This window comes from Phacochoerus africanus, chromosome 3, assembly GCF_016906955.1.
Source record: "Phacochoerus africanus isolate WHEZ1 chromosome 3, ROS_Pafr_v1, whole genome shotgun sequence".
NCBI classification, from domain to species: domain Eukaryota; kingdom Metazoa; phylum Chordata; class Mammalia; order Artiodactyla; family Suidae; genus Phacochoerus; species Phacochoerus africanus.
The window spans coordinates 16,117,899-16,139,910 of NC_062546.1; the positions used below are offsets into that span (position 1 = coordinate 16,117,899).

General features: G+C 47.7%; 1 protein-coding gene across 5 annotated transcripts in view; it reads right to left on the minus strand.

Moving 5' to 3' along the window:
* Positions 1–433: 433 nt before the first annotated feature.
* Positions 434–22,012, minus strand: part of PKIG (cAMP-dependent protein kinase inhibitor gamma) — a 114,527-nt gene continuing 92,948 nt past the window's right edge. For 4 of the 5 annotated variants that reach the window (XM_047771044.1, XM_047771043.1, XM_047771045.1 and 1 more), the window contains exons 3-4: positions 3,457–3,630; positions 434–1,150 (exon numbers count right to left, since the gene is read on the minus strand). In XM_047771044.1, coding sequence (XP_047627000.1) covers positions 1,071–1,150; positions 3,457–3,607 — 231 coding nt within the window. In that variant the 5' untranslated portion in view covers positions 3,608–3,630 and the 3' untranslated portion in view covers positions 434–1,070. Of the gene's footprint in view, positions 1,151–3,456; positions 3,631–7,031; positions 7,161–22,012 lie in introns of those variants that run through there. The other variant, XM_047771042.1, reaches the window with a different exon arrangement.

Sequence of the window (22,012 nt, forward strand, 5' to 3'; positions counted from 1 at the left end):
TGCGGCCTGGGGCGGGTCAACTTGGCCGCGTGGAGAATGGAAGGCCAGATGCCACGGTGGGGGCTGTGAATGGGAAGGTGGGGGCAGAGACGGCCCATAGCCTGCCCTCCCTCTAGAAGAATCCAGGCTTCTCTTGAAGAGTTACCTACCTGAAAGCTCCCCGAACTCTTAACTGCCCTCTGCTGTAGGTCCTACAAGGAAAATCTTCCTTTTGGGTTCCCGAAGCTGCGGCCTGGGGCGACAGAGGGTGATGTGGAAGATGATTCATCAGCTCCCGGGCCGAGGAGGGGTGCTGGCCTCTGCGGAACCTCGGCATCTTCATAGGCACTTCGTTCTGTGGGCGCCCTGGGTGGCGATGGGTCCCAGCTAACTGGGGAAACAAGGCCCAGGCCTGCTCTTGCGAGTTAAAGGGGAAATGATCCTCTTAGACCAGTCACACAAATCATCTGCATTTATTTCCTGGCTCCTAGGTGTCATTTGTCTGGGTAGAAAGGGCAAACAGCTAATCAGATAGTTTTGAGCACAAAATCCCTTCCCTAAAAAATGGATCTGTGAAGCTCCATGAGGGAACCTCAGAGCTGCATAGACGGTCGAAGAGTTTAGCTTACAATGGTTTCCAAAAAAAGGTTAATTGTCAGCTCCCTCCCTCTCTGCTGAGAAAAGGTTTAAAGTTTTTAAAAAGTTTAAAAGTGCTTTTTAGAAAAGGGGTAAGAAGGTCTTGACACAGAAGGCCGGGGATGGAAAGGACGGGGCAGAACCAGGACGTGGTCCCTGCCCAGACCGCTGCCCCAGGCGGGCAGGACCCAGCCGCTGAGTCCCAGCGCCCGCTGGATAAACACCATCCCGTGCGTAGAGTGTCTGGATGTGCACCCGGTGCAGTGAGGAGGTGGGAGCGGGGAGCCTGGGGGTGTGGACAGGGCCTTCCCCTGGTGGGGCCGGAGCCTCCAGGGCCTGCCTTTCAGTCGGGCCTGGCTTGCCTGGCACACTCTGCTCAGAGGACAGGCTGCCTGGCCAGTCCAGGGCTCCCGTCCACAGCGCGTCTCTTCCAGCCGCCTCAGGCAAGGCCACGTTCAGGAGGAGGTGGTCCCATTGCTGCTCTGGGGCTGGTTGCTCGCTTCTTTGTCTGGGGTGCCCCCCTCCGCCTGTCCTTCTGCAGAGGAGAGAGGAAGGAGCACATACACCAACTTAATGCATAGAATGGGAGCTAGAAGGGCCTGGCCATAGTGCAGAACGGGGGCTGGTTCGGGGGGGGGGGTGGGTGGCCAAAGGGAAGGTGAGCCTGGTCTATACATGCTAATTTCTACAAAGGAAATGCGTGCGCCGTCACCCGTACAGTGCAAGTCAAAGGCCAGAACTTTGGCTGCATGCTAAAAGCATCAGGCCCGGGGCCGTGGAGGCTCAGAACCATGGTGTGGGCTCCTCAGGGGAAGAGGGCGGTGTGCGGCCCCCGCGTGTAACGGGGAGCTCAGCAAGGGGTCGTTGTGGGTCAGAAAAGGGTCTCAGACGAGGCCAGCTCAGCAGCACAGGGGTGGCCTGTGGCTGTTGCGCTGTGCTGTGTTCCTCCCCAGACCACCCCCACCTCCCTCTAAGGCTCTGTCTCTGCCCTTCCCGTGACCAAGGAGAAACGACCCTGTGTCAGCTGTAGCCGGGCAAGAACTTGCCGTGCAGTCTGCACAGCAGCCTGGAAGCAAGATGAGGGCCATGTTATGAAATGGAGGAGAAAAGTGAGGCTCAGGGAGGTCGAACTGAGTTCCTCAGAGTCAAGTGGCGGAGGGAGCCAGGGTCCCTTCCATGAACTAGAACCCTGCCACTAAAAGAGTGCACTCTAGAGTTGGTAAAGACCTGACACGCTGCAGCCTCAATCTGCCCTCACAGCTGGCCTTGGAAGGGGTGCCAGGCAGGCAGGCAGAACCTGGACACCCCACCCCCCCGCCTCCTATCCTGGGGCGGTGCCTGGAGCAAAGGTGCGGGCACAGAGGGTCCTTCCGGCCCACCAGAAGCCTGGCCAAGCAGACTGTACTTGGGCACATTTCCCAGCTGGTGATGCCTCAGCTGGCCCTGAGCCGCGCCCTAGACAGCAGGAACATTGTTAGACGTCCCCGTCACTGCTGTGCCGCCGTTTCCTTGCTGGGGGACCTCGACTCTCTGAGCCTCTGCTTCCTGATCTAGGAAGTGAGGGTAGGGACAGGACACCTCTGCCCCTCTGTGGTCACCTGGCAGGTGGGAACAGCTCAGCCAGGGCTAAGGCTCCCTCTCTGCCAGTGCCAGCTCCGCCCTGGCCCAGTGACAACGTCCCCAAGCACTTTCCTCACCACCCGGCACCCTGGGGCCTCCCTCAGGGTCGCTTTCAGAGCAGGATTTGGAAACTTACCCAGTCACATCCCTTCATGGCCTGCTGCCTGTTTACGTCTCATTACTCTGCCAAGTAAAGAGAGATCTGTGCTCCCCACGGGAGGAGATATCGGGGATGGCAAAGGTTTACATACGTGACTTGGGGAGGCTCCTCCCTGCCCTGGCGGTGCCTCAGTCTCCCGGGAGCTTTAAGCAAAGAGATGCTCCGGGGCCTGGAGGAGCAGAATCTGCATTCTCCACGTTCCCACTCCCTGGGTGAGGCTGCTGGACTGGACGCAGCTGCCCCCAGGGCCTGCTGCAAGCTCCTCGGCCAGTCGCTCCGGCCTGTGCACCCCCACGGGTGTTTCAGTGCATCGCAGTGAGCACTGCTCCTTGCTCAGGGCCCCTTTTTAACTGTCCCTGTCACCCTGGTGGGCTGACACCAGGACAGCCTCAGGGACCTGGACTTGGACGGGGGAGCAGGTACTAGAGAGCTGGATGGGTGGCTGAGTGGCTACAGCAAGGTTAAGGGAGACAGAAAACAGTCTCCTAGAGCAGACGCAGAAGCCCTGGCAGTGGGCCTGGCCTAGCAGCTGGACATGCCAGGCCGGGAACAGCCACTGACTAGGCACCTCCACCACATGCCAGACGCCACCAGGCACCGAAGGCCCAGGATGTGGACCTGGAGGAGGGGCCCTGTGCTAAGTGGGGTCGAGGAGGCAGCTGGGAAAGAGGCGCCTTCCCAGCCAGTGAGGGGGATGCGGCCAGAGGCTTCTCAGCAGAGCAGTCTTGGTCTCTAAGAAAGAGGGAAAAGCGAGCCAGGCAGGGCAGCAAGAGTCTGAGAGGGGAGCAAGGACTTCCAGGAAGCAGGAGTCCTCTCCTCAGGCTGGGTCAGAGGCCAGAGGTGAGCAGGCTGAGACCTGGGGAGGCTCCCGGGCCACATGACAAGGGAGGGCTGACTGAGGCCTCCCAGGGAGGGTGGGGTGGGGGGTGTGCGGCAGGAGGGTGGTTCCAGCAGAAGGGACCATGAGATAAAGAGGGGGCAGTTTAGGACTTGGAGGCCAGCCCTGGAGCCCAGGAGAGGGTCTCTCACACCAGGAGGGCCTGAAGACTGTGGGTGCTCACCTGCCCCCTCGAGGGCCAGCTCGCCCATGTCACCAGCCAGCTTCCGCACGCTCACGGCCTCGGAGTCTCCCTGGATGTCAGGAACGGCGTTCCGACGGCCCGTCCGGTCACAGGAGATGAAGTCCGAGTAGGACGACTCGACCTCCATCATGCCCGTCGCATCGCTCTGCAGGCCTGTGGGGACAAAGGCAGGAGGGGAGAGGTGAAGCCAGGTGCATCCTGCACAGAAGACTCAGCCCGGGGCCCCAGCACTGTCTTTTCACAAAATGAGAGTTATCGCCTTGATCACTGAAGACAAAACAAACTACAAAGAACAGAATCAGTCAACTGTAATTTCACACCCCAACCCCCCACCAGCATGCTAAAGGACATCTTCTGCCTCCTCAGTAAAGTCAGTGATAAACCCTCGACATGGGCATATCAGTATCAGGTACCAGGAGGGGAGAGGTGCCACAGCTGCAGTGACAAACAAGCCAGTCATGGTCCCTGCCCTCAGGGAGGTTCTAGTCTGCCAGGTAAGTTAGGGTCATTACCTAATACCTACATCATTATCACAGTGCTCAGGGCTTCTAGGAAGAAGGCAAGATGCTGGAGTGACTACCAGGGCCTGACCGAGGCTGGGGGTGTGTGTGTGTGTGTCAGGACTTTTAGCTGAGATCCAAAGAGGAATAGGCACAGTCTAGACAAGGAGGGAAGAACAGAGCAGGTGTGAAGGCACTCAGATGTGAGGGGCGGGGGGATGGAAGAACTGGAAGAGCAGTGGGCTGGTGGGGGCGGGGGGAGAGCCAAGACCCCAAGGATGCTGCTGAGCTAGTTGGGGCTGATCACATCTGTGGCTTGGTCCCTGATGGGTTTGGGCTCCTGAATGATCAGATCAGCATTTTCGAAGATGACCCTGGCACTTGGGATGAGAAGGCCTGGAAGGGGGCCAGTTAGGGGGCCCCTGTACCAATTCAGGTGGGACAGGACAGTGGGTGGAAGAAAGAGGTGAGGATGGGCAGACGGGCTCTAGATGTTATCCGGAGGATGAATCGACAGGACCTGGTGCCTGGCTGATGGGGCAGTGAGCTTTCGGCATAAGTAAGGAGATGGACAGAAGTGTCATTTGTGAGATGGGGAGTGAAGGTGGGTGGGGATTAAGAGCTCTGTTTGGCCACGTGAGCCATGGCTATGAGCTCTCCAAAGGGAGAGGGAACGAGGGGGCTGGAGCGCCCAAGAGAGACAGGGGAAGGGATGGAGAGGAAGGACAGGAAGGAGTTATTGCTGCAGAGATGGAGGTTGACACACCGCTGGCTGACTTTCCAGCCAGGGAGAGAACAGAGACCCACGTATATAAAGAAGAGCCATGTACATGTAAAAAAGGATCTGGAGATCATGCTACGCACTGTATTAAAGCTGACTGCTTGAGACACCCTAGAACGTGTCATTATGGTCTTGATTTTCATACATATGTACTTGGATGCACCATGATTTATTTGATAAGCCCCCTAGAAGTGAACATGGAGATACCTTCCCATTTCCTCCCATTATAGACACACTAGGTCTTTATGTAAATATCTGTTCCTGTGTCTAGTTACTTCCTTTTATTCCTAGAAGCAGAATTACTAAGCTAAAGGGAAGGGTGAAATAAGACGCATGTTTTGACACATTTCCAAGTTACCTTCCTGAATGCCACTGGGGTATTTATAACAACTTAAAAAAATGAGGAAATGAAACTTAAAAGTCCAGTATTCCCACCCGCAGCCCATGAGACTGTCCATTTATCTGCACCCTTGTCAACAATGGGTATTGCTCATATATATATATATATAAGCTACCTATATATAAAAGGTATATATATATGCTACATATATATAAGCTATATATATACGCTATATATATATATAAGCTATATATATACGCTATATATATATATAAGCTATATATATAAACACTATATATATATAAGCTATATATATATAAGCTATATATATATATACACACACACCTAAAAGTCTCATCTGCTAAGAGGATGCAACTATTTCCCTTTGAGCACCTATGGTTTTCTGAAAGCAAGCAAATCACACAGTCAGGACATGGACTCTGGCTAACTGGGTAAGCCCTGAGTTAGGAAGCTGGTGGGGGGCAGGTGGAGGCAAATGCCAATGCTCTCTATAGTGTTAGGGTGTTTACTGCACATGGTCAGGGATAGGGAAGCTCCCAAATGTCCCTCAAAAGACTAGGCATTACATGAATTATAAAGTATTCATCAAAAAAAAAAAAAACCCACAAAAAAAACCCTGCACCAAATGGACCTGTACTTGGCATGGGAAAGTGTCTGAGATAAACTGTTAACTGAAAAACGCAGGTTGCAAAACAACACCTTAAAGAAAATCCAGTTTCTATGAGAAAAGACAGCGGATACCAAACAAAACAAAACAAAAAACTCCTCAAAAACAACCTTCCCAAATGTGGTAACTCGTGACTTAGGGGAACCTTCATTTCTAAGACTATGTGTTTATAATGGCAGGAGTTTTTATAAGCCCAGGTTATTGCGCAACACTTTCAGAAAGTAACTGACATTGGCAGAAAGTGCCCAGGGTGGGGCTCAGTAAGTGCTGTGTGTGTGTGTGTGAGAGAGAGAGAGAGAGAGAGAAAGAGAGAGATGGAGCGGGGGAGAGAAAAGGGGCTGGCCAGTATGGAGGGCTGGACCCACATCACCCCCACAACACGTAGCTCAGAGGAGACACCTGTAAGAATACATTAGGGGCACTCAAAGATCAGACGGGGAGACAGGGAGGTGTCCTGTAGTAGAAAGAGAAAAAAGAACATGAGCCATGATCTTGAGCTATGAACCTGGCTGTACCACCAGATCTTGAGCAAAACTGCCCCTTCTCTGAGCCTCCATGACCCCTTCCGTAAAAGAGAGTAAAGGCAGGGCCAGATTTCCGTCTAAGGCAACCCCTATCAGCTCCAGCAGAGGGTGCACCCCGCCTATTTTCTAAGCTGTCTTGAGAGAAAGAAGTTGCCCTAGTTGTGCTTTGGCTCCTTCTCAGCAATAAAACACAACACAACAAAACACCCCCTCCCGCCCCAACTCTCTGACGTCCCAGGGGTGGTGGTTCTGTAGGTCCCAGAACTTTCACATCTACTCTCTCCCTCTGGGGAAACTGCTCAAAGCTTCAGAACAGGGGAGTGTCCAGCTGCAATAACAGTAATGACACCGGATACAAATTACAGCGACAGTTCTAACAGTAATAGTAAAGGCAACATTTACCACCTTATGTTTCCACATCTCGCTTAGTAAACTGCCACAGAGGCCTCTGAGGTCAGGGCGGTGACTTTACAACCATGACTTAGGAAAGTCTCCGGTGGACCCGTACCTGCCGGTGGGAAGGACGGACCCTGGCAGGTCACACCAGCTCCCGAGCCCCGTCTCCTCAGCCCTCTTCCTCCAACTGGGGTGTTGGGCCCTCAAGAATGGGTATTTCTGTCTGGATTTTCACCAGGCTAGACTGAAGGCCTAATCCTGGCAAAGTAAATCTCAGACAGGCATTTGTTGAGCACATTAAATCTGAGTCCGTCTGTCTACCTACCTTCCCAGCATCTCTCTTCCCCTATCTGTGGAACGATAGAGTGACTCCTCCTCAGGACCGGTGGGAAAGGCCTCTGTCCGCCGCAGGCGGCTGTGCTGAGGTTCCAGTCCCGGATCTCCAGCATCGCCACTGTGGGATGGATGGAGTTACGGGTTCCATCTACAAGGCCAGCCTCCTGCTGGAACAGACACCCTGGGGCTTTGGCTCCTGCCCTTGCCCAGCTGACTTTCCTGTCTTGGAAAGGGAAGGGTGCTGGGCTCAAGACCCAATCCTGGAAACCCCTAACTGAGGCCAGCAGCAGCGCTCCGCTGCCGCCCCCATCCCCCAGGGAAAGGCCATTCCAAAGATGGGTCTGGGGTTTGTGGGCCTGGGGAGCTCGCTGACACCTGCAGCGCAAGCACACAATCTCATTTTTCTTCAACATTCATATTCTCCCCTCATGCTCTGCTCTTAAGAGTCAACAACAAGTGGAGGAAGGAAAGAATCCTCAGAGTTGGAAACTGCATCAGAAAATGGTCCTTCCAGACAATGAAGTGCCAGGACCTCTCTGAGGGGGAACTGACAAGACGCATCAAGAAACCCCAACTTGGAGTTCCCGTCGTAGCACAGTGGTTAACGAATCCGACTAGAAACCATGAGGTTTTGGGTTCGATCCCTGTCCTTGCTCAGTGGGTTAAGGATCCAGCGTTGCCGTGAGCTGTGGTGTAGGTTGCAGATGCGGCTTGGATCCTGCATTGCTGTGGCTCTGGAGTAGGCCAGCAGCTACAGCTCCGATTGGAGCCCTAGCCTGGGAACCTCCGTATGCCGTGGGAGCGGCCCAAGAAATGGCAAAAAGACAAAAAAAGAAACCTCAACTTTTTTCATGTCTTCAAGCAAGCCACTAAGTTGGCTTATAATACGTTATTCTAAGAAAGTAATCCACGTTGTGCATGAGGATAAATGTTCAGAGATGTTCATCACAGTGTTACTTATAATAGTCAAAGAACTAAATACCCCAAAATGAGCTCCTTAAGGACACGTCAAATGTCTCAAATGGACAACAGAGAAATATACACATATTTATATACAAATTAAGTACCATTCAGGTATTGTGGTGAATTTTTTAAGAGACAAGGGGAAATGTTCACACAGACTGTTAAATGAAGAATTCCAACGACATAATCACAAATTGATATTCAAATTAGAAATGATTTTTTACAGTGAAAAGCATTCACTTTAAATTATTTCATTTTTGACTATGTGTGCATATGGTATGAAATTCAAAAGGTACAGAAGGGGAATTTCCGCTGTGGCACAACAGGATCAGTCTCTGCAGTGCCAGGGTGCAGGTTCAATCCCTAGCCTGGCAAAGTGGGTTAAAGGACACAGCATTGCTGTGGCTGTGGCTTAGGTCGCAACTGCAGCTCAGATCTGATTCCTGACCCGGGAACTCTGTATGCTTCAGGATGGCCAAAAAAAAAGGTACAAAAGGAAGATGAGTAAGAGCTTAGTGGCCCCCTGGACGCAGACACCTTCCCCAAGGCAAGCACTTTCTTGTCTTTCCAAGATAGTCCAGACAACATACACATTCTCTCCTGCCCTCTCTCCCTTCCTTTTGCTTTTATTTAAAACAAAAAGTTGTTTTCCATCTTGCTTTTTTTCATTTCAGATATATCCTGGAAATAATTCCAGATCACACTGAAGCCATCACAGCGCTGATTATATAAAAACCCCTAGAAACAAAGTCCTTATACGACAAGGTAAATTTTTTTAAAGTTTTTATTTTTATTTTTTTAGGGCAATCTTTTTTTTTTTTAATTGGCTGCATTCTATTTCTGGTCTCACTTGTGTAGACTGAGTTATTTCTCGACTGATGAACATCAGGGGGTGTCCATAAACATAGAACTGCCACACTAAAGGATAGGTGAATTTTTAAAAATTCAACAGTTTTTTTCCCTCTAATCTGAAAGATATAGACAGTACCTGGCTTTTTCAGCTTGTACTGCTCCTGCTGTGAAACTGAGCATGTTTCCATGTATATTTATTTCCTTCCCTGTGCAATGTTTTTGTTTGTTTTGGCTACTGTGTGCAGTGGCTTGATGTGGGATCTCAGTTCCCAGTTCAGGCACTGAACCTGGGCTGCAGCAGTGAAAGCGCCAGATCCTAACCACTAGATCACCTGGGAATGCCCTCTGTGCAATGTTTATTCAAAGTCTTTTGTCCGTTTTTCTATTAGATTATAGCACTTTTTCGTATCGATTTGTAGGCATTCTTTATATGTTAAGACAATCAGTCTTTTGTCTTAAGAGGCATTGCTAGTGGTTTTTTTGTTTTGTTTTGGGTTTTTTTTTTTTTTGTCTTTTCAGGGCCGCACCCTTGGCATATGGAGGTTACCAGGCTAGGGGTCTAATTGAAGCCACAGCCACCGGCCTACACCACAGCCACAGCAATGCCAGATCCGAGCCACACCTGTGACCTACACCACAGCTCACGACAACGCCGGATCCTTAACCCACTGAGTAAGGCCAGGGATAGAATCTGTGTCCTCATGGATGCTAGTCAGATTCATTTCCACTGAGCCACGACGGGAACTCCTATAAGTATTTTTTAACATGTTATTTGTTCTCTGACTTTATTTTTGACATTTTTCCTCATGCACACTATTTTTTTCCCCCATTCATGTAGTTAAACTGATCCATATCTTATTTTATGTTTGCTGGGTTCTGGATCATACTTAGAAATATTTTCCCCACCCTGAGATTGGTAAAGAATTCTCCCTTGTTCATTTCTGGTACTTTCATGGTTTTATTCTTCACATTTAAATCTTTGGTTGATCTGGAATTTATTTGCTATGAGGTATGCATTAGATATCACCTAAATTAATTTTTTCCACTTATATCAGAACCATTTGTACCTAGAGAAAACCCTACTTCAAAAAGATACATGCACCCCAATGTTAACTGCAGCACTATTTATAATAACCAAGAAAACGGAGGCAACCTATATGTCCACTGGCAGATGAAGGGGTAAGGAATATATGGTACATATATACAATGGAATATTACTCAGCTATAAAAAAGAATGAAATAATGCCATTAGCAGCAACATGGATGGACCTAGAGATTATCACACTAAGCAAAATAAGTCAGAAAGAGTAAAACAAACATAATTTTATATCACTTATATGTGAAATCTAAAAAAATCATGCAAAGGAATTTATTTACAAAATATAAAAGACCCACAGACTTCAAAATCAAAATATGGAAAAGGATCTGGAGAGGTGTGATCAAGATGGTGTAGGAGTTAAGACAGGGTGCTCACCTTCTCCCAAAAACACATTAAAAACAAAACAAAACAAAAAAACCATCCACATGTAGAACGATTTGCACAGAACATCTGCTGAATGCTGGCAGAAGACCTTAAACCTCCAAAAAGGGCAAGAAACCCTCCACATAACTGGGTAGGAAAAAGAAAAGGAAAAAGAGAAGAGAAAGAGAAAGGAATCAGGATGGGACTTGCACTGCTGAGAGGAGCTGTGAAAGAGGAAAGGAACCCACACCCTGAGAAGCCACCTAACCAATGGGGAGAACAGCTGAGAAGGAGGGACGTCAAAGCCTCAGAGAAAAGTGCAGCATCTGGACTGAGGAAAGCAAAACGGAGAGAGAGCCACACAGACCACTGGTACCACCGCCTGGGACACAACAGCCTGAGATGCTTGGAAGGGGGCTGGGCACTGTGACTCAGGCTCTGGAGGTCAGTTCCAGGGAGAGGACGATGGTTGGCTGTGTGGAGAAAGTCTGAGGGTCTAGGGAGCGGTGTGCTAAGGACTGGGAAGTGGAGCGCCACAGCCAAGGAAATCCAGGAGGAGGTAAATCAAGGAAATCATGTAGGAGAAGCAAGACACCACTGCTGGGGGTGGCAAGAGGAAGAGGGGCAGCCGCCATAGGAATATCTTTCACTGCACACGTGTGGACTCTCAGAGCGAGGGGTTATGGGAGATAGGCCCCTCTTGCCTGGGCTATGGGAGGCGGTAACTCCTGCATGGGCTAAGCTTGATGGGGCACCTCTTGCATGGTCTACAGGTGACTGGGGCAAACCACCACAGTCACCTCAGACTCCAGGTGGCTGTGCACTGGCACCACCAGGGGTCGGTGAAGAGGCAGCACCTGTGGCCCCAGTCACCTCAGAGACTGGCACAGAGGAGGACACTGCAACTGAGCAACACCCGTTGTGCTCTCACTCCCCTGGGAATGCACATACCTTACCAGTGCCATTGCCAAACACCCTGGGCACTGCCACACCTGCCTGAGGGTCACTGACACTTCCCAGGGACCTACAACTAGGAGTAGCCTGTGCCACCTTCCTGTGGGTCCTTGCCACTGTCAAAGGCCCAACAACCAGGCACTGGCTACTAGCTCTGCCCACTGCCTCCATCTCCACAGAAGAATGTGCAGCACCCCATCAAGGAGATAACAGCCTGCACACACTGAGGAAAGAGGCAGCAAGCACCCAAACCAAAAGCAGCACTCATGCCAAAAATCAATAGTAAGCCCTCACAAAAAACTCAGGGGTGCTCTCACCTATAAACAGCCTTTTATAGGTGAGTAGTTGCTCTCCCTAAACTCACAGAATAAGAAAAATATGAGCAAAAATGATGAAGCTCATGAACCATTCCCAGTTAAAAGAACAGGAGAATTCACCTGGAGGAGCAAACAATGAAATAGACCTCTGCAGTCTAACAGACCCCAAGTTTGAAAAGGAGACAGTGAAAATACTGAGGGAATTAAGAGCAAATATGAAGGAATTAAGAGAGGATATGAACAGTAATGCAGATTACTTTGGAAAGGAACTAGAAAATATAAGGACGAGCCAAGAAAAATTAGAAAATTCACTTGCAGAGATGTAAGCTGAGTTAAAGGCACTGAAGAGCAGAATGAATAATGCAGATGAACGAATTAGTGACTTGAAAGACAGAATAATGAAAATCACCCAATAAGGATAGCAGACAGAAAACCAAATGAAAAAACACGAGAAAGCAATATGAGAGATCTATGGGATAATATAAAGCAGGCCAATCTATGCATAATAGGGATTCCAGAAGTAGAAGAAAAAGAAAAGGGAAATGAAAATACATTTGAAGGGGAGTTCCCACCGTGGCTCAGCAGTTTATGAACCTGACTAGTATCCATGAGGATGTGGGTTTGATCCCTGACCTCGCTCAGTGGATTAAGGATCCAGCACTGCTGTGAGTTGTGGTGTAGGTCGCAGACACAGCTCGGATCCTGCACTACTATGGCTGTGGTGTAGGCTGGTGGCTACAGCTCCGATTGGACCTCTAGCCTGGGAATCTCCATGTGCCGTGGATGCGGCCCTAAAAAAAGCAAAAAAGCAAAAAAAAAAAAAAAAAGAGAGACAAATGATAATGAAAACACAACCATTCAAAATCTATGGGATGCTGCAAAAGAAGTTCATAGTAATACAGGTCTTCCTCAAAAAAGAAAAATCTCAAATCAACAACTTAACCTACCACCTAAAAGAATTAGAAAAAGAGGAACAAACAAAACCTGAAGTCAGCAGAAAGAAGGAAATCAATGATCAGAGAGGAAATCAATAAAAGAGAGATTCAAAAAACAATAGAAAAGATCAATAAAACCAAGAGCTGATTCTTTGAAAGTGTGAACAAAATTGACAAGTCTCTGGCCAGACTCACCAAGAAGAGGGGAGAAAGAACTCAAATAAACAAAATGAGAATTGAAAAGGGAGACATCTCAACAAATACTGAAGAAATACAAAAAACATAAAAGAATACTAGGAACAATTACGTGCTAACAAATTTGACAACCTAGAAGAAATGAACAACCTTCTAGAGATATACAGCCCACCAAAACTGAATCAAGAAGACAAAGATCTGGAGTTCCCGTCGTGGCGCAGTGGTTAACGAATCCGACCAGGAACCATGAGGTTGCAGGTTCGGTCCCTGCCCTTGCTCAGTGGGTTAACGATCCGGCGTTGCCGTGAGCTGTGGTGTAGGTTGCAGACGCGGCTCGGATCCCGAGTTGCTGTGGCTCTGGCGTAGGCCGGTGGCTACAGCTCCAATTCAACCCCTAGCCTGGGAACCTCCATATGCCGCGGGAGCGGCCCAAGAAATAGCAACAACAACAACAACAACAAAAAGACAAAAAAAAAAGAAGACAAAGATCAATTGAACAGACCACTCACTAGAAATGAAATTGAATATGTAATTAAAAAAAAAAAAACTCCCTACAAACAAAAGGCCAAGACCAGAATTTGCTTCACAGGCAAATTCTACCAAACATACAAAGAAGAACTTATATCCATCCTTCCTAAACTTTTCCAAAAGGCTGAAGAAAAAGGAATAATCCCAAAGACATTTTATGAAGCCACCATCACCCTAATACCAAAACCAAAGATACTACCAAAAAAAGAAAACTATAGGCCAATATTTCAACAAAATTATAGGCCAAAATTGTCAACAAAATTGTAGCCAGGAGTTCCCGTCGTGGCGCAGTGGTTAACGAATCCGACTGGGAACCATGAGGTTGCGGGTTCCATCCCTGGCCTTGCTCAGTGGGTCAAGGATCCTGCGTTACTGTTAGCTGTGGTGTAGGTTGCAGACGCAGCTTGGATCCCGCGTTGCTATGGCTCTGGTGTAGGCTGGCGGCTACAGTTCTGATTAGACTTCTAGCCTGGGAACTCCATATGCCGTGGGATTGGCCCTAGAAAAAGCAAAAAAAAAAAAATTGTAGCCAATTGAGTCCAACAACACATAAAAAACATCATACACCACGACCAAGTGGGATTCATCCCAAGTTCACAAGGATGGTTCAACATATGCAAATCAATGTAATGCACAACATTAATAAAGGAAAGCCAAAAGCCACATGATCCATCTCAATGGCTATAGAAAAAGCATTTGACAAAATCCAACATCCATTCATGATAAAAACTCTTACCAAAGTGGGTATAAAGGGAACATACATTAACATCATAAAAGCCATTTATGACAAACCCACAGTCAATATAATATTCAATGGAGAAGAGCTGAAAGCCTTCCCACTAAAATCAGGAACAAGACAAGAATGCCCACTCTCACTTTTATTCAACATAGTATTGGAAGTCCTAGCCACAACAATCAGACAAACAAAAGAAATAAAAGGTATCCAAATTGCAAGAGAAGAGGTAAAATTTTCACTGTATGCAGATGACATGATACCACAAGAAGAAAACCCTAAGGACGCCACACAAAACTACTCGAGCTGATCAACGAATTTAGCAATGTAGCAGAATACGAGATCAACATTTGGAAATCTGTGTACTAACAATGAAATATTAGAAAAAGAATATGAGATTAACATTCAGAAATTCTGTATACTAACAATGAAATATTAGAAAAGGAATATAAAAACACAATACATTTTAAAATGGCACCCCCCAAAATTAAACACCTAGAAATACACCTGACCAAGGAGGTGAAAGACTTATATGCTGAGAATATAAAACATTAATCAAGGAAATTAAAGAGGATTCAAAGAGATGGAAAGATATTCCATGCTCCTGGGTTGCAATATGAATATTGTTAAAATGGCCATACTACCCAAAGCAATCTACAGATTCAGTGCAATCCCTATCAAATTACCCATGACATTTTTCACAGAACTAGAACGAACAATCCAAAAATTTATATGGAACCATAAAAGACCCAGAATTGCCAAAGCAATCCTGAGGAACAAAAACCAAGCAAGAGGCATAACTCTCCCAGACTTCAGGCAATATTACAAAGGTGCAGTAATCAAGACAGTGTGGTACTGGCACCAAAACAGACATATAGACCAAAGGAACAGAACAGAGAACCCAGAAATAACCCCAGGCACCTACCATCAATTAATTTTTGACAAGGGAGCCAAGAATATAAAATGGGAAAAAGTCTTTTCAGCAAGTGGTGCTGGGAAAACTGCACAGCTGCACGTAAATCAATGAAACTAGAACAAACCCTTACTCCATACACAAAAATAAACTCAAAATGGCTCAAAGACTTACATGTAAGACATGACACCATCAAACTCCTAGAAGAAAACACAGGCAAAACATTCTCTGACATCAACCTTACAAATGTTTTCTCAGGTCAGTTACCCAAGGCAACAGAAATAAAAGCAAAAATAAACCAATGGGACCTAATTAAACTCACAAGCTTTTGCACAGCAAAGGAAACCATTAAAAAAAAAAAAAAGACAACTTAAAGAATGGGAGAAAACCGTTTCAAATGAAGCAACTGAAAAGGGTTTAATCTCTAAAATAGGCAAAGAACTTATACAACTCAACAGCAAGAAAGCCAACAACCCAATGAAAAAAATGGGCAAAAGACCTGAACAGACATTTCTCCAAAGAAGACATACAGATGGCCAACAGGCACATGAAAAAATGTTCAACATCACTGATTATTAGAGAAATGTAAATCAAAACTACCATGAGGTACCACCTCACACCAGTCAGAATGGCCATCATTAATAAGTCCACAAATAACACATGTGGAGAAGGTGTGGTGAAAAGGGAACCCTCCTGCACTGTTGGTGGGAATGTAAATTGGTAAAACCACAATGGAAAACAGTATGGAGGTGGAAAACTAAATACAGAATTACCATATGATCCAGCAATCCCACTCTTGGGCATATATTCGGACAAAACTTTCCTTGAAAAAGATACATGTACCCCCTTCGTTCACTGCAGCACTATTTACAATAGCTAAGACATGGAAACAACCTAAATGTCCATCAACAGATGAATGGATTAAGAAGATGTGGTACATATACACAATGGAATACTACTCTGCCATAAAAAAGAAATGATGCCATTTGCAGCAATACAGATGGAACTAGAGACTCTCATACTAACTGAAATAAGTCAGAAAGAGAAAGATAAATACCATATGATATCAGTTATATCTGGAATCAATATATGGCACAAATAAGCCTATCTACAGAAAGGATACAAACTCATGGACTTGGAGAACAGACTTGTGGTTGCCGAGAGGGGGAGGGAGTGGGAGGGATGGTGAGTTTGGGGTTAGCAGATGCAAACTATTGCATTTGGAGTGGATAAGCAATGAGACCCTGCTGTAGAGCACAGAGAATTACATCTAATCACTTGGTATGGAACATGATGGAGGATAATGTGAGAAAAAGAATGTATATTTGTATAACTGGATCACTCTGTTGTATAGCAGAAACTGACAGAACACTATAAATCAACTATAATAAAAATTTTAAAAAACCCAAACATATGATTACCAAAGGGGAAGGTGGCGGGGGGATGGATGGATTGGGGGTTTAGGACTGGTCCATGCACACTACTTTGCATGGAATGAAGTGTGACCGGGGACCTGCTGTATAGCTCAAGGAACTCAATGTTCTGAGATAACTTACATGGGAAAAGAATCTGGAAGAATGGGATATGTGTTTATGTATAACTGAGTCACTTCGTTGTATAGCATAAATGATCACAACATTGTACACCAACTGCATTTTAATAAAACTTAAAAAAAAAAAAAAAAAACCCAAACGGAGTTCCCATTGTGGCTCAGTGGTACTGAATCCAACTAGGATCCATGAGGATGTGGGTTCGATCCCTGGCCTTGCCCAGTGGGTTAAGGATCTGGCGTTGCTGTGGCTCTGGTGTAGGCCAGCAGCTGTAGCTACGATTCGACCCCTAGCCTGGGAACTTTCATATGCTGCCGGTGCGGCCCTAAAAAGATTAAACAAACAAATGAACAAACTAAAAAGGCTCCCTGAGCTTATCTAGACAAGCCTTTCATTAATAGCTAGGGAAACTGAGCTTCCGAAAGGGAAAGCAACTTGCACAAATTTCTTCATCCAGGAGTCCAAGCTCCTGGTCCAGAGCTCTTTCTGCCACGCCTTGCTGTACTCGCTGGAGTCCCCAGTGACATGACAAACCTGAGGGGCTGTAGGGTTGGCAGAAGGCATCTAGTGCTGGCGTGCAGCCTGGCGTCCCTGTTTACTAGCTCGGACACCTTTGACGACTCCATTTTTCTGGATCCCAATTTTCTCTTTAGCAACACGGGGATAACAATAAGACCTCCTGCTCGGGGGGCTATCGTGAGGTCAATGGGACAACGTGTGCATAAAGAGTCTCCTCAGGTACACGGAAGGTAAGAGGCATGCAGATCATAAGTCATTACTACGGTCCATTCTCACAGGGGGACTTAGCAGCAAAACTGTCCTCCGAGGAGTTCCCGTCGTGGCTCGGTGGTTAACGAATCCGACTAGGAACCATGAGGTGGCGGGTTCCATCCCTGGCCTTGCTCAGTGGGTTAAAGATCCAGAGTTGCCTTGAGCTGTGGTGTAGCTCGCAGACTCGGCTTGGATCCCGAGTTGCTGTGGCTGTGGCTGGCGGCAACAGCTCCGATTAGACCCCTAGCTTGGGAACCTCCATATGCCGCAGAAGCGGCCCTAGAAAAGGCAAAAAGACAAAAAAAAAAACTGTCCTCTGACATTTTCTCCCAACTTCTTTGTTTTTACTCTCTGTTTAGTGCTGCATAAAGGCCAAAACTTACACTTCCTTCTTTTGTGTTTTATGGTGCTGAGTGAATATAAGTTCTACAAAGTGGTGCCCTGGCTGACATGTGTACCACTATATCTGAAAGACCTAGCACAGAGTTGAGAAGCTCAATGAATATTTAATGAATGAGTGAATAATAGAAGATGGCCTAGATTCTAGGCTACAGCAAAGCCTGTGCTATAACAGTTGCACTATAACAATTACGAAAGGTCGGGCTCAGTCTCCTTGCTTCAGGGTAAACTCCCCTGAGTCCCCTCTTCTCTCCCAGCTTCCTTTCCCCACACCTAACTAATAAGGTTGAAATATCTCTCAATCTTTTCCAGTCCTGACATTTCATTCATTCATTCACTGTGTTTACTGAGCACTTTTTTTATGCCACACATATACTGTGTCTTTAGTATACACAGACTAAAAAGATATTTACAATGTGCCAGGCACTGGAAATCAAAACGACAATGAGGCAGCCCTCACACCAGTCAGAATGGCCATCATCAACAAGTCTACAAATAACAAATGCTAAGAGAGGGTATGGAAAAAAGGGAAGCCTCCTACACTGTTGGTGGGAATGTAAATTGGTGCATCCAGCATGGAGAACAGTATGGCGACTCCTTAAAAAACTAAAAAGAGAGCTATCATACGTTGAGCAATCCCGCTCCTAGGCATTTATCCAGAGAAAATTCTAATTTGAAAAGATACCATGCACTCCTATGTTCCTAACAGTACATATGCAAAGACATGGAAACCACTTAAATGTCCACTGATGAATGGATAAAGATGTGGTATACATGCACAATAGGCTATGACTCATCCATAAAAAGAATGAAATAATGCCATTAGCAGCAACATGGATGAACCTAAAGATTCATACTACTAAGGGAAGTTAGAGAAAGACAAAAGACAGGCATCACATGCTATCGCTTATATGTGGAATTCAAAATAATGATACAAATGAGTTTATTTACGAAACAGAAATAGGGAGTTCCTGTCGCGGCACAGCAGAAATGAATCCAACTAGGAACCATGAGGTTGCGGGTTCAATCCCTGGCCTCACTCAGTGGGTTAAGGATCTGGCGTTACCGAGAGCTGTGGTGTAGGTTACAGACGTGGCTTGGATCTGGCATGGCTGTGGCTGTGGCGTAGGCCGACAACTGCAGCTCCGATTAGATCCCTAGCCTGGGAACCTCCATATGCCGTGGGTGCAGCCCTAAAAAGACAAAAAGACCAAAAAAACCCAAAACAAACAAACAAACAAAAAAACAGAAATAGACTCACAGACATAGAAAACAAACTTATGGTTAGCAAAAAGGAAAGGGGGGGATTAAGGATAAATATGGAATTTGGGATTAGCAGATACATCCTACTGTATGTAAAACATAAAATGACAAGGACCTACTACATAGCACAGGGAACTATAGTCAATATCCTATAATGTCCTATAATGGAAAAGAATCTGAAAAAATAATTGTATGTATGTATGTGTATAAACACACACATGTGTATCTGTACATGACTCAATCACTTTGCTGTACACCTGAAACACTGTAACCCAACTATACTTTTAAAAAAAGAAGGAAAAAGGCACATCCACCATCACAGATTGAGATGAGTGCTGTGGAAGAAGAGAGATTTCTGTGTGTACGGATGGCTCAGTTAAAGGTTGTTTGGTCAGGGAAGGCCTCCTTAAGAATGTGACTGGGGGCTGAAAGCTACAGAAAAGTTGGCCAGAGGGTGATCCAGGCAGAGAGGCAGCAGCCAGTGTGGGTCTAAGTGATGGAACACCTCCTATCTCAGCTTGAGCTCGGGGCAGTGCTCCAAGGTAATGCTCTTTTGCTCTTCCTTATCTCGGGGAGGTTTAGGGGCCTTCCAGAGGTCTAGACACTTGTCAGGCATGTGACCCTGATTGCCTGGGAAGGAAGGAAGAGTCTGTGCTCAGCTTCCCAGACCCTCGGAGGCCCAGGGTCAAGGCTGCGCTCTCGCAGGTGCTTGCTCTGGGTGCTGTCAGGTTTCCCCACGGGAAGCCGTCTTCTCCTTCAGTTTTTAATTCTCCCTTCGGCTCTGTAAACTGAGGAGGCCCCAGGCTCTGCCAAGAGCTACACAGCCTTTTCCAACTCTGCAGCTATTAGCCATCATCGTTCAGGCAGATTCCATGACAGCATCAAATTGTTTTCCAAATATACCAGAAAGGTCATTTCCTGTTTTTTTTTTCTTTTTTTCTTTTTAAATTAAACATTTGCAGAGACCATACAAATAAGAAAGCAGACCATTCTGCAATGGCCACCGAGCACAAAGTAGGACTTGGTCCCCTGGGACAGGGCTTCTCAGGGGTGGGGGAAAATGCTTTCTAAGGCTTCTCCGAGGGAAGAAAGGGCTGTAGAAACCTGATTGAAATGCCAGGGCCTCCTGAGCTGGCATTCCTCAAAATCAGAGGGAAGCGGCTTCTCTCTGTGATGGGCAGCCAGAGCCAGAACAGAACTAGGGAGGGCAAAAGAGTCAGGGCCCCAAACCGAGCACATTCCCAGAACCTGGGAAAGGGCAGGACAGCGGGTTCAGCCACGTGCAGCCTGCTGGGGCCAGGAACACTGCTCTAGTGCCCCAGGGACACACCGAGAGCGGAGTGGCCAGAGAGGAGCCCATCTCCTGCCAGGGTAGCACTTGATGCCCTTTCAAAGGCAAGCCCCTGGGGGGTTTCCTTGGGAGGTTTCCTTAGGAGGCAGGTGGGCAGGGCCAGAGGGCCAGAGCCACGCAGCCCCAGGGGCAGGTGGTGGACGGCACGGTGAGGAGGAAAGGGCGGGGTACTGGAGTCTCGCAAGGTCCCTGCGGACACCCCTGTTCTCAGACCACTTTCCTCCAGGGGGTCTCAGACCCCACCCTCTGCGGTCGGTCACCTCCACGCAGGCACCTCCTCTGTGAGGGAGGTGCACCTCCTTTGTGCACCTCCTTTGTGCTGAAGGTCCCCCAACACCAGGACCAGCCCTGAGCCCTCTTCTCTATTTGCCCCCTGGAGGTTCTCTCATTTTTTTTTGTCTTTTTGTCTTTTTTTTTGTTGTTGTTGCTATTTCTTGGGCCGCTCCCTAGGCATATGGAGGTTCCCAGGCTAGGGGTTGAATTGGAGCTGTAGCCACTGGCCTGCGCCAGAGCCACAGCAACGCAGGATCCGAGCCGCGTCTGCAACCTATACCACAGCTCAGGGCAACGCCGGATCGTTAACCCACTGAGCAAGGGCAGGGACCGAACCCAAAACCTCATGGTTCCTAGTCGGATTCGTTAACCACTGTGCCACGACGGGAACTCCGGTTCTCTCATTTTTTTTCTTTAGGGCCTGCACCACAGCCACAGTCATACCAGGTCCGAACTGCATCTGCAACCTACGCCACAGCTCATGGCAACTCTGGATCCTTAACCCACTGAGCAAGGCCAGGGATCCAACCTACATCCTCACGGATACTAGTCGGATTCATAACCTGCTGAACCACAAGGGGAACTCCTTGCTCTCTTCCTTAAGAGTCTGCACTGATGACTCCCAAAGAGCCCCGGGCCTCGAGCTTGCACCCTCTAGCCTCCCACACCTCAGGGACAGCGCAGCACAAGCTGTCAAAGCTGCTCCAGCTGGAAACCTGGGGCCATCCTGGGTGGACAGAGGATGCTGTTTCTTTGCTCACGTCGTCCATCACCAGGTCCTGCTGCTTGTACTTTCAGAACCCAGCCTGAATCTGCCGCACAGCCCCTGCCCCTGCCCCGTACTACCTGTCGCCATCATTTCTCAGCTACACTCCTGGTGGTACCTCCTTGCTGCCTCCTTGCCCTCAGCTCACAAGCTGTGTTCTCCTTGAGGGGCAGGGTGATGATTGCAAATTGGACACTGGGGTTGCGTGATTCCCTGCTTTATTCAACCTTCAATGCTTTTCCATTCCACCGCTGGCAAAATCCAAACTCTACACCAGCCCCTGACGTCCTCCACTGATCTGGTCCTGCCTTCTTCTGTGATCTTTTGTCACTTCCATTTTCTTCTTGACCCATCTTGGTCTTTAATTCTTCAAACTCTTTCTGACCTCAGGGCCTTCACAAGACTATTTTACTCTGCCTAGAACATTCTCTGTCACTCTGCTCTTTGCAGAGCCTCTTAAGTGGACTTCTGGCCCTGCCTTTTCAAATTTTCCAGCTCTGGGACCCTGACACGGGGGCCCAGCAGGTCGTGAGGCCCCCTAGAGTCCCTGTGCCCATCACTACTGCATGTCTGGAAGGCCCCACTGAGGTGGCTGGAGTCTCACGTGGTGCGGACACAGCAAGGGCTTGGGGTCGCTCAGCTTCCACCTCTAGAGCTGGGCACCTCGCTGACCACAGAGGCCCCTTCTGTAACACAGGGATGTGACAACAGCCTGGAAAGGTGGCTGTGGGGACTAATCAGAGCC